This window comes from Lontra canadensis, unplaced genomic scaffold (genome assembly GCF_010015895.1).
Source record: "Lontra canadensis isolate GAN:19392208 unplaced genomic scaffold, GSC_riverotter_1.0 scaffold144, whole genome shotgun sequence".
Lineage (NCBI taxonomy): Eukaryota > Metazoa > Chordata > Mammalia > Carnivora > Mustelidae > Lontra > Lontra canadensis.
In genome coordinates this window covers 2,023,094-2,036,035 of record NW_022631138.1, presented here as the reverse complement: position 1 = coordinate 2,036,035, position 12,942 = coordinate 2,023,094, and the positions used below count along the sequence as shown (strand labels likewise).

Sequence of the window (12,942 nt, the reverse complement as noted above, 5' to 3'; positions counted from 1 at the left end):
CAGGTCTACTCAAGCTTTTTAAAAAGTCTCTGGCTTAGTCCTTTTGGGCTGCCATAACAAAAGTACCATAAACTGCCTGGCTTATAAGCAACAAATACTTATTTCTCACAGTTTTGAAGTCTGGGATGTCCAAGATCAGGGTGCTGGCAGATTGGGTATCTGGTGACACCTGCTGTCGGCTTCATTGATAGCTGTCTTTTGCTGTGTCCTCACTTGGTGGCAGGGGCCCGGAGTTCTGTGGGGTTTCTTTTAGAAGTACATTAATCCCATTCATGTGGACTCCACCCTTATGATCTCAGCACCTCCTAAAGGTCTCATTTCCTAATACCTTCCCATGGGGCATTACGTTTCCACACACAAATTTAGATGGGACACAAACTTTAAGTCCTCAGCAGCCTCTTTCCTCTTGGAGCGAAGAATTTGAGAAAACTAAACCCTAAAGGGGTTTAACTAAACCCTGAAGGCTGACATTCCAAATAAAAGGAAGATAATGGACCAAGATACCAGGGCCAGGAAGTGCAAAACGTGTTAGGGGAATCCCAGTGGACGTAAAGTTTCGGCCCACTTTACATTTCTGGAGGAAGCACTTGAACTTTATTTTTTAGGCAATAACACGCTAATCAATAGTTTTAACCCAGAGATATCACGCAATGGGAGATTAGAGCTTAAGAAAAGTTTTCTAGTTTCTGTAAGTGTGGTATTGTACAGTTGAATCCACAAACACAGAGGGAGGGATAAAGCTGGGTTAACCCCTGTCGGTGAAACGCTTGGGGGAAGTGTCTGTGAAGCTCAGAAATTGCACCCTACGTTTTTATGGGGGGGTGCGCCTAACTTTCATCAACTTTTCAAAGGGTCCGGAACCCAAAAAGTTAAAGTGCCCTGCCAAAGAGAGAAAATCAGCACGTGCCTTTCTGTCCTAAGCCTGGAAGTACATAGCTCCCGTTTGGGGACCAGGAGACTGGAGTGAAACTAGCCTGAATATCTCCTCATTCAGAGTTAAGAGGCAGTTTCAGTTGTAATGACATGACCTGAAGAAAGATCTTGGATGCCAGGAGGGACCTATCACCGTACACACTCCAGCAGACACAGGCCGGATTCGGAGATCCATGTTGCGCGCAGAGAGATGAAGCACCCTACACATCCTGCCTCACGCTTTCTTCCCGCAGCTGCGCAGGCGCTAGGACCCAGGCCCCGCCGCGCGCCTCCCGCGACGCTCCACCCCGCCCCGCCCCGCCCCAGCGCGAGGCAGGACGGGAAAACCAAGATGGACGCGTTCATTTGAACGTCTCGCCTGAGCGGCTTCTTAGCACTCCTGCCTGTACCTGCTTGTCGTTCGCTGTCGCGCCAGTAGCTGCTGCCCATTCTTCCTCCGGAATAGGGGAGGGAGAGGGAATGAGAAGCTGCAGCGGCCGAGGAGTCACCGTGACCGACCCCGCCGCTGCCCTCGGGCCCCCTCGGCCCCGCGCCTCCGGGGAGCAGCCGGGGCTCACCGCGCCTGACGCGTCCCGAGTTACACAGGTGTGGGCCTGGGCCCGCAGCGTCCGGTGGTTCACCGTGTGCCCTGTGACCCTGCACCCGCCCCGAGCTGACCTGCGTTCGGTGACCAGAGGGCTGGGAGCCTAGGAGCAGGCCCTGAGCGCTCGTTTGCGCCAAGTGGCCCCCGGCCTGCGGACTGGGCTTTCCGGGGTGCACCTCCCCGCGCCGCTCCTCGCCGACTTCCTTCCAGAGCTAGACGTAGTGTCCCATGTGGGCCTCAGCTTCTATATCGGCCCCTTGCTTCCCGGACAGGATTTTTTGAGGTCCAGGGGCTTAGCTTGTTTGGTTTCACCTAACCCAAGAGGCTGTTCCTGCTCTGCCTTTTTGCGGAGACTCTACACAAAATGCCTTTCCTGTGCATTTGGGTCTCTTCTCGAAGCAGTTTTGTGGTTACCTTTGGCAGGGTAGTTTTTGTTTATTGTAAACAATGCCGATAACTTGATAGCTTATCAATGTAATATAGTACTTTTATATGTAGATTTTTATGTTGCCCTAATAAGTAAACACATAGAAATTTGGGGTACTATAAAGGTATTAAATATGTTTTAATCGTACAAAAAGATACTGCACTGTTAAAATAATTTTGTAATAATGTAATTTTCTCAAAGTTTTAATAGAATAACATTTCGAAATTGCACAACTGAAGTTGGATAAAGTCGCAAGTTTAATGCTGGCTGTCCTGTTGACTAGGAAATAGGAAGACCAGCAGAGTTTTGTTGTTTTCTTGTAAGTTTTATAAGGCACGTTATTAGTTATGTCCTAAATTCAACTGTTCTCAATTCTGAATTTTAGCAGGAGGAAGTAAGTGCCACCATTGTGACATACAGTTGTCTCAGGAATGTTAATTCACAGCAAAATAGGTTTGCAACCCTGGTTGCTGCATAGGAGCTAATGAGGCTTTGAGATAGTGCAGCAAGGAAAACTACTGATGCCAAAAAAAAAAACACCTCAAATGAGAACTCTAAGTCAAATTTAAATAAACTCTTCATTTTGAGTGCTTTCCAGATACTAAACGTTGTCTGTGGTGTTGACATCAAGTGTTTGTTTTGATTTCTTTGTTCGAGGATTGCAGTTTAAATGTGTTGCCACAAAACCTATTTCTAATGTAGGTGTTGTCTCAGACGGAACTGGCTTCCACTTTACATACCATATTGCAGAGAATCAGAATTTTATTAGCTGTCAGTTGCTGTATACAGAAATGTTTTGGAGGTAAAGGAGTATTTTTCCACCCACAGCTCATCTACATCTAATGAACTGTGCTGTAATAGATTAAAAGCTAGCACTCTTAAATTTGCTACAAGCATGAATATTTCATGGCCAGGGTTATTCATGCTTTGGTTCTGGTTTGACCAAAAATTGGAATTGGTTGTAATTACATGTTTAAATGAATTGGGGTGTCAAAACTGTGGATGATATTTGACAGTTTATTAGGTCTTTTGTGGACTGGTCAACCAAAAGCAGTACTTCAACTACTGATGAGTTAGAAGTAATTTTTTTGTTGTTGTTTCCTTTCAGTATGCCAGTGATCCTTTTGGTATGCTTCTCATGAAATCTGGAGTGCCCTTTGATGTTATGATTACTTGTATACCTACAATATGATAGGATTATTTGACACTCATCTAAGGATTAATGACTCTTCTGTAAACTTTTATGATATTTTTATTCTGGTTTTGACTTTAGAAGCTGACCAGAATGTGTTTGAATTCATGCAGAAATAATGTTGATATTTGGAACCCATGTCGAACTTCTATGAAGAAAGGGCAACGATGATTGCAGCCGGGGATTTGCAGGAATTTGTTCCTTTCGGTCGAGACCACTGCAAGCACCACCCTAATGCTTTGAACCTTCAGCTTCGCCAGCTACAGCCAGCATCTGAGTTATGGTCTTCTGATGGTGCTGCTGGCTTGGTGGGATCCCTTCAGGAGGTTACAATACACGAGAAACAGAAGGTTCCATTAAGCTTCCCATTATATTTTTGAAACGTAGAGTGGTGTGATCTCTTTGTAATTTAAGGCTACTCAGATGCAACAGAAAGGAATATGATGCAACTTGTAGAGTAGAGATTCAAATTTCAGTCAAGGCTAGAATAATGACATTATTGTATTATGGGGTCATAACTGTTTATTTATTTTAAAGATTTTATTTATTTGACGGAGATCACAAGTAGGCAGAGAGGCAAGCAGAGAGAGAGAGGAGGAAGCAGGCTTCCCACTGAGCAGAGAGCCTGATCTCGATCCTAAGACCCTGAGATGATGACCTGAGCCAAAGGCAGAGGCTTAACCTGCTGAGCCACCCAGGCACTCCACATAACTGTTTATTTAGACATATGTAACTCATGGTGTCATAATGAGTGTCAATTTCAGTAGTATGATTCTGGTCTATTTTAAACCTCCTCTTCACTTAGTATGTAGGGACCAGATTTCATGTTATTTGATGAGTAGATTGTAGAGTTAGAAATGGTTCCTACTGCAAAAGACCTGTATGTTTCTAGAGGAGAAAAGAAATGCTACACAAGTAGATAGAGTAGGGGAATGAGATGCAAGTGTGTGTCAGAAAATCAATCTTTCCCACCTTATGCCCTTTTCCTTTCCCTTTGTGATACCAAAATCTCAGAGGGGAGGTTTAAACCTTTCTGGTTCCCATTTTGATGGCTAGGACAAGGGAAGGAAGGTGAGCGTATATGCAGTCGTGAAATAGGGAAATCTGTATTATGCATTAACTCTGCTGGTGATTCCCACGTGTACCTCACTACTCCCTTTCCATCATCCCCACATATGCTTAATACACTTTTTTAGTGTCCCAAGTATGTTGGTTTCATTCTATAGATAGGATTATTTTTGTTTGTTTATATTTTTGGCAGGATAATGTGTTATAAGGCAGTTAATATAGAGAATTTTTGAGTAAATTTTTGTTCATGAAGTCATTTAAGATTTATAATACACACCCACTCTTAATCAGTGGCACCAGACCTTCCAAGAGATTGAGTCTTACTCCACAGGCAGAGAGAGAGTAGGAGACTTGTATCTGGCTGACCATTTGATTTAATTAATAAATCTTGTTTCATACTGTTGTAAAAGAGAGTGCTTTAACATGTCTTACATTTGTAAATTTTTAAGGAAAGCTGGCAGTTAAGGAAAGGCGTCAGTGAAATTGGAGAAGAAGTGGATTATGACGAGGAACTCTATGTGGCTGGAAATATGGTGATCTGGAGCAAAGGAAGTAAAAGCCAGGCATTGGCTGTTTATAAAGCGTTTACAGTTGACAGCCCTGTTCAACAGGTGAGTTGATTGGAATTTTAGCATTTTGTTGACTATATAACACTTTTTTTAAGAAAAACTTTTGTCCTAGAATTTAACAGAAGTGATAAAAACATAGTTGAATGATCCCAGCAGCTGGACATATATTTAAAAATGTAGTGAAGATAATAGTAGGAAAATAAAAATTTCACTTGTTTTCTTTGTCCTCACTTTTTTTAATACTGTCCTTTGTCAGTTTAATGATAATCTTTAAACATTGTCCTTGATTAATTTGATTTATTGTCAATAAAAATTTATAAGATGTTAAGGGTACAAAAATGTTTTAACATATGATTATAATTGATTGCAGAGTATTGAATAAAAATTTGGGTTCAGAGTAATAGAAAGGGAAAGGAAAATAGCCTACTTTGCTATCATTATAGTTGGCTATTAAAACGAACTCTTCTAAAATTGGTAATTAAAGGGAAAGAATTAAGCACTTGCCTTGCCTTTTTGGAAAATATGCAGTCCATCTCCAGTTAATGAGGGAAAACCCTTATTTATAAAATGCTGGTGAATAAATTAAAAGGGAATGGTAGGATTAGAAATTACCATTTTTTGGGAGCCTGGGTGGCTCAGTGGGTTAAAGCCTCTGTCTTTGGCTCAGGTCATGATCCCAGGTCACATCGGGCTCTCTGCTCTGCGGGGAGCCTGCTTCCTCCTCTCTCTCTGCCTACTTTCTCTGCTTACTTGTGGTCTCAATCTGTCAAATAAATAAATAAAATCTTTAAAAAAAAAAGAAAAAAAGAAATTACCATTTTTTAACCTCCAGTGTAAACTGATAAGAGACAGTGATTGTTAATGGACACTAACACTATTGAGTAAAAGGATGTGACCATGGCACCAAGGTGTCACCCTGTGGCTTACTTGTTAATGTGAAGGAACAACTGTATCTCTACTTTGGAGATATCTGTTGGTCTCTGCCTCAACCACATTGATTGACTTTATCGGCACTGGTAGTGAGGTGGAGTAATATGCACCTTGAGCTGTAATGCAGCATGAAATACATGTTGTCATCTACTAAGTTTTCTTCCCAGAAATACTTGACTATCTAGAGTTAACTTTTAGTTTTAGGAAATATGGGGACGATAGGATCGGTTTTTAAAATATCAGGAAATGAGGAGTGGGTGGGAGGTGTAGATGAAACAAGAATGGCCAAAGCTTGATAATTATTGAAGCTGGCAGATGGGAATTAATTGCTATTCCTTTTACTTAATACATATTTGAAATTTCCCATAATAAAAAGTTAAAAAAAAAAAACACTGTGAGAAAACAGTTAGGGGGATAGTCTGCAATTCTGGTCTCTTTAAAAAGTTAGGGACAGGGGCGCCTGGGTGGCTCAGTGGGTTGAGCCTCTGCCTTCAGCTCAGGTCATGGTCCCAGGGTCCTGGGATCGAGCCCTGCATCGGGCTCTCTGCTCAGTGGGGAGCCTGCTTCTCCCTCTCTCTGCCTGCCTCTCTGCCTACTTGTGAACTCTGTTAAATAAATAAATAAAATCTTAAAAAAAAAAAAAAAAGTTAGGGACCAAAAAAAGGTCAGGGAGAGAGAAAGAAAAGGTGGGGACTGCTCTAGTTAAAAAAAAGTAAGAGGGCATCAAATGCAGTATTTTTTGAAACTTGTTGAATGAACTTCCAATTGAATCCTGGTTTTAGAAAATTGGCCAAAAAAGACATTTTTGGGGAAAATTTGCAAAACTTGCAAATGGACTGGGTATTAAGTGATGTTAGAAAGTTTTTCTTAGGCAGGATGATGATTTTGTGGGTATATAGGAAAACATCTTTATTTGCAGGAAGTGCATGATGAAATGTTGAGGGGTAAAGTGTCATGACATGATTCAAATAATGCCCCCTCAATCCCACATGGACACAAACAGATATGGTGAAATACTAGTAACTTAGATTTAGGTGAGACAGATTTTTAGTGTACTACTTCAACTTATTGAGGATTTTTAGAAAGAAAGTTGAGGGAAAAAGGAATACATTTATAGTAGTTGGATTGTTAGGCTGTTTATGAGATGAGGCTTTTGACTAATATTAAATTTCTTACTGGTATACACTGAAACCTTTGTACCTGATACTACTTATTATTTATTATTTTTCCATTAACTCTTTTCCTGATGAGCACTAACAATTTATTGGGAAAGATAAACTGAATTATTTTGAAACCTGAGGGCATGTGTGAAAGTGTTTCTGTTCAAAAGTGTTAAAGTCAATGATCTTTTTTTTAAAGATTTTATTTATTTCAGAGAGTGCACACACATACACGCTTTTGCAAGCTGGGGAAGGGGCAGAGGGTGAGGGAGAGAGAATCCCAAGCAGGTTCCACATCCAGCATGGAGACCTAGGTGGGGCTCAGTCTCATGACCCTGAGATCACAATCTGAGCTGAGATCAAGAGTTGGGGTGTTCAACCAACTGGGCCTCCCAGATGCCCTGCCAGTGATCTTTTTGATGATGATTTTTCTCTATGTAATTCATACGGTTAGTGTAGATGTGAAAAATGGATTTGATGATGTCCAGATAGTTCTTTGCTTCGTGTTTCCATCTTAATTTCTCCCAAGAATGATTGCCTGTTTACTAGATTCCATTGGTATGTGGTTAGATATATTGTCTCTTTTTCTTATCTCCTTTCTCTTAAGATTGTTTATAAGTAGGGGTGCCTGGGTGGCTGAGTCGATTAAGTATCCAACTCTCATTTTCTGCTCAGGTCATGATCTCATGGTCATGAGATTGAGCCCCAAGTCTGGCTCTACACTGGGCATGGAGCCTGCTTAAGATTCTCTCTCTCCCTCTTTCTCGCCACCCCCCCACCCCCCAAAAATGGTTTAAGTGGTAAGTTTTATGTTGCATATATTTTACCACAATTAAAAAAATAAAACATAAAAATGCTGTTAAACAGTTTCAATAAGTGATTGTCAAGCATGCTAGTTGAAGTCTAATGGTTTTTCTTAATTTGTATTTTATAAGAGGGGCCTTTAAGAAAGGAAAATGTTAATTTTTCTAAAGCTTTTTTCTAAAATGAGTCTAGGAGAGTCTGAGAAAGTTAAGATCATTGGGTAAGTCTGGAGATTATAAAATGGCTTTGCAATTTTGAACTCTTCTGATAACTCTTTAGCTTTCTAAAACTTATTTGCAAATACCGTTTGTCTTTCCTTATATTTATCATTAATCTGATTTTATTTTATCTTATTCTTTTTTGTTCCAGTGGTGTATGTATTGAGCTGATAAGGAGAGACAGGTATTATGTAGGTGTAAATGTTATTAATCAGATACCATTAGTGAATAGGTTGTTATTTAGATACAATTTTCTCAGGTAAGCATTTTGTTTTGATTTTAGGCATTGTGGTGTGACTTCATCATATCACAGGATAAGTCTGAGAAGGCCTACAGTAAGTTTCTTTTTGAAATTTTACTTCATCTTACTCCAAATGTTTATCTCCTTGCTTATTTTTTGTTGTTGTTGTTCAAATAAGTAGCCACTAATAATAGTGATTTAGCCTAATCATTTTTTTTATGGTATGTTAAATAACTTGTCCTGTTGGGAATTGTAGTTTGTGATTGTTGAGGTTTTTTTTTTTTTTTTTTAAATGCATAAATCTTGTATCCTTTCTTTTCAGGTAGTGATGAAGTAGAAAAATGCATATGTATATTGCAAAGCTCATGTATCAACATGCATAGCATAGAAGGAAAGGATTACATAGCTTCTTTACCTTTTCAGGTAATTTGGGTATTTCACTATTCTTGTGTTTTGTTGTAGAATATTCTTGAATTAATTAGGTGCAGAACTATTGCTATTCTTATGCTTCGTAGTAATCAAGACCGTCATTTTTATTCAAATAAAGTAACCAAATTTTAACAGTTTTAATCCATTTTTCCATCCTTTGCATAAAAAATAAATTATTTAATGAAGTGGATTATGGAGTTTTTTCCTGAGGGATTTTTTTCAGTTTAAGTTATAAAAAGAAAGAATTTTGGAATATTAAAGCATGTGAAGAAGATTATTGTCTTTTTCCTGTTTCTCATCATCACATTGTCATTTTGGTACTGTTATTAGCCAGTGGCAGGAATTTCTGATTGCACTCTTTCTTAAATTTGATTTTGTCTTAGACTTTAAAAAAATATTGCTAATGATCACATTGTTTTATGAAGCTTTAAGTTGGAAGAAAATCTTAATGTTCTACAGTTTCCTAAGCACATGTTACAAAGAGTAATTTCTTTTACTTCTGTTTTTTCCTATCCTTTTACCTGATAGGTTGCAAATGTTTGGCCCACCAAGTATGGATTGTTGTTTGAACGAAGCAGTTCTACACATGAGGTACCTCCAGGTCCACCCAGGTATCCATTTTACTTAGTTCAGTATATTATTATTTGGGCCTTTTGGTGCTGGTTTTGAGGTAAAATTGTTTACCTAAAAGTTCAGGACGATGATAATTTCCGTGCTGACAGCATAGATAAATGCAATTTTCTCATCTCAGTACTGTACACTTATGAGGGCTACTTCTGACATGGCACTTAATTATCTACTGCTTCCCTACTCCCCTCCATAGTAAAATTAAATGAGCACATACTCAGTGGATATGAAGATTGTTCTTAGAGCCATTATTGTTTTACTGTGTTACTTTGGGCAAGTCAGTAGAGCTTTCTTAGCTTTAGTTTCCTTATCTGTCACAGAAGTACTGTCATTTACCTCTTAGGATTTATGCAAAGATTAAATGAGCTGACATATGTAATATATGATGTAAGATTTAGGACATATTAGATGCACAATAAATGGTAGGTGCTTATTGGTAGCATGTTTACCTTGTCTCCCTAATAAATTGTGAGCTCACTTGTCATAGTCTGGTGTAAGTAATAGACAATGTTTTTAAAAAATTGCTTGTAGATTTTAATCTTTCTGTGTTTAGACAGAAGGCCTGTTTTTTGTCCTGTTTAAATCACTCCTTAAAAACAAATAGCCTTTTTATTCACTTGATGTTTTTCTTCCTTTTTTGTGACACTTTTGTAAGTGGGTATAGGACACCAAATTTCTTTCTTAGCTTCCAGAGACACACTGCCACTAAGGAAGGTTAAAAAAAAAAAAAAGAAAAAAAGACTACCTTATGCTTATTACTCCATTGGCTCTGTAATGTGATGGTTCCTGTATGTAGAGATTCGCTGGGCTGTGTTGATTTCCCCGTGTGTGTGCATGCATAGAATTACCATGTACAAGAAGAGATATTTCCAGGAATGAAGTAGAAGATACTGTGAGAAATAGTATGTAAAAAGTTTAGAGGCTTGCTTTTTGAGATGATGGATTTCTAGTTGCCTATATAATCTGGAGAAGGTATTTCTTTGCAAGGAAAGTACAAAATTTGCACATAAATGGAATCATTTTGTGTTGGTGATTGACTGGTTATTTGTTTATTACTAGAGAACCTTTACCCACTATGTTCAGCATGCTGCATCCACTGGATGAAATAACCCCACTTGTTTGTAAATCCGGAAGTAAGTGTATTTTTATAAATTCTTTCATTCCTTTTTTTTTTTAATAAATTCTTTCACATAAACTTTTTTAAATTTGGGGGATAGGAGGAAATGGAAGAGCTTTATGAAAATTAGGCTTGTTTTATAGAAGTAATGTAGTTTAAATATTTTTATTACGAAAAATTATATTAAAGCAAGAACTTGAATACTATGGTATTGTTTTTTAATTGTTATTTTATTAATAATTTTATTAAATGTTATTAAATGTTATTAATTGTATTAATAGTTATTCTTTTATTAAAAATAGGGCCTATAATCAATCAAGAATATTGATATATTTGCTACCCTATCTGTAAATGACTGGATTCTGTTCTTCATTCATAAGTAAATGAACAATATTTAAATGAACTATAATTTTTTTTTGTTGAAGAAAAAAGTATAGGTTCTTAGGCCTCTTCTGTGTAAATTTTAATAACTCATTTTCTGTGCTCATAATAAAACAATTTGCTGAGATGCAGAACTTTTAGTATTTCCTAAGGTATTTCTAGTTGCTTATCTTAAAAATTTAAATGTGGCCAAACATGATAAGTAATTATAAATAATGAGGACTTGAAAACTGAAAAAAAGTGTTTATATTTTTTGACCAATTTTACTTGTAGGACTTTATCCCAAGAACATATTCTGAAATTCCACTGAGGTTTTTAATCTTGTGTATCAGGGCTTGGTAAACTGCAGCCCACGGGTTAAATCCAGCCAACAGCTTGTTTTTGGATAGCTTATGAGCTAAGAATGGTTTTAATCTTTTTAAAGGGTTGTAGAAAAAAACATTATGCAACAGTCATTATGTGGTCCACAAAGCCTAAGCTATTTATTCTCTGGCCTTATACTGAAAAGTTTGTTGATAATTCTGTATTATACTGGTAACAATTACAGACAACCTAAATAAACATGTTAGGATGGTGTGAACCATTATTGATCATGTTTTTGAATAATATTTAATGACCTCAGGAATTGCTTGTCCATACTGTTAAGTAGAATATAAAACTAAGTACAGTGATTTTAATTTTTGTAAAGGCATAAAAAGTGTGTGTATACATGTAGGAAAAAAACACTAAAAAAGGAATATTCCCTAATGTATTAAGAGTGGATATTTTGAGATGGTGGAATTATGACTGATTTTTATTTGTTTCTTTATAAAATCTCTTATTTTTATAAAATATTTAAAATTTAAAAATATTTTAACTGGGAGGGAAGAGAGGCATTTAGGAAGCTGTCAGATAAGGTTATAGAAATCAGTTTAGGGTACTATAGAAGTAAAAGCTAAAAGCTAAACTCACTAGGAAAAACTTACTTTGCAAGTATACTTAGTAAATAGTGTACTGTTCAGCTCTGTTTGAATAGTTATTACAGGGGACAGATTTCATATGGAAGAAAAACAGTCAAGAGGTTAAACTTGGCAGGATAGTTGATTGCAGTTTGCAGATCAGTTCGTTGTTGAGTAGTCATAAACCTGCCTGTGGCCCATCTTCAACATGTAATTGCATGTATGTGAATTGAAACTGTATTCTGTATGTAGGTTGAGGAAGTTGTTGCCCAAAGTAAATTTAAAAATTCAGGGTAATTGTATATTAGTGGATTTTTGTGTCTTAATTGGCTGGGTTTCTCTTTAGGAATTATAGAAAGTCATTTCATAAAGAACTGTCTTGTGAAGTTCATTGTTCAATATCTGATCATTTCTATTTTATCTTTAAGGTCTTTTTGGTTCATCAAGAGTGCAGTATGTTGTAGATCATGCAATGAAAATTGTTTTTCTCAACACTGACCCCTCCATTATAATGACCTATGACACTGTTCAAAGTTTGCATTCTGTGTGGGCTCTTCGGAGAGTCAAAACAGAGGTAAGGATAAAGGCAAGTCACTTCTTAGCAAGAAAGGATAGTTAACACTGAAAACTTTTCACATGTATTTGGAAGAATCATTTGTGAAATGCATTGAGCTTCTTAGGAAAAAAGAAGTATTGTGTCTTTAATAACTGGCGTCTACCCTGAATTCTCACCAGGAAATTACCCTTTTAATCTAATTATTGCCTTTTTTTTCCTCCTTCTCATCATTTTGACTTAAGGAAGAGAATGTTGTCTTAAAGTTCTCTGAACAGGGGGGAACCCCACAGAATGTGGCCAGTAGTAGCTCCCTCACAGCACACCTCAGAAGCCTCTCCAAAGGAGATTCCCCCGTGGCTTCACCTTTCCAGAATTACTCCTCCATTCACAGTCAGAGTCGCTCGACCTCCTCACCCAGTCTACACTCTCGTTCACCTTCTATTTCCAACATGGCAGCTCTAAGGTGGGAATTAAGTGTGGAAGTGTTTCCTTGTTTTAAACAAGATATCCCAAGAAAGAGATACCTTCTTTTCAAACTTTCTCTTAATGTTTTGAAGGATTTAAAATCTCTGTTGATAGCTCTTGGGTTTTTTTTAGGGAAAATAGTGATTATCCCAGTTGTGTTGCTAAGTAAAAGTTATTTTTTTTAAGTGAGTCCTATTTAGAAGCTGCCTGTGCTTGTCATAAGATTCGTTGCCTCATTTCCATCATTAAGTGGCAGCATTTTGATGAATATTAATTGCAAAAATATTTTGGTTTCTCTTTCCTT

General features: G+C 37.6%; 1 protein-coding gene across 8 annotated transcripts in view; it reads left to right on the top strand.

The window, feature by feature from the left end:
• The first annotated feature begins 1,254 nt into the window (after nucleotides 1-1,254).
• Nucleotides 1,255-12,942, top strand: part of ANAPC1 (anaphase promoting complex subunit 1) — a 102,134-nt gene continuing 90,446 nt past the window's right edge. For 6 of the 8 annotated variants that reach the window (XM_032843920.1, XM_032843918.1, XM_032843921.1 and 3 more), the window contains exons 1-10: nucleotides 1,255-1,518; nucleotides 2,145-2,262; nucleotides 3,249-3,485; nucleotides 4,653-4,814; nucleotides 8,168-8,219; nucleotides 8,448-8,548; nucleotides 9,083-9,165; nucleotides 10,241-10,314; nucleotides 12,046-12,191; nucleotides 12,416-12,636. In XM_032843920.1, the coding sequence (XP_032699811.1) occupies nucleotides 3,273-3,485; nucleotides 4,653-4,814; nucleotides 8,168-8,219; nucleotides 8,448-8,548; nucleotides 9,083-9,165; nucleotides 10,241-10,314; nucleotides 12,046-12,191; nucleotides 12,416-12,636 (1,052 nt within the window). In that variant the 5' untranslated portion in view covers nucleotides 1,255-1,518; nucleotides 2,145-2,262; nucleotides 3,249-3,272. The remainder of the gene's footprint in view (nucleotides 1,519-2,144; nucleotides 2,263-3,248; nucleotides 3,486-4,652; nucleotides 4,815-8,167; nucleotides 8,220-8,447; nucleotides 8,549-9,082; nucleotides 9,166-10,240; nucleotides 10,315-12,045; nucleotides 12,192-12,415; nucleotides 12,637-12,942) is intronic. The other 2 variants (XM_032843919.1, XM_032843925.1) reach the window with 2 other exon arrangements.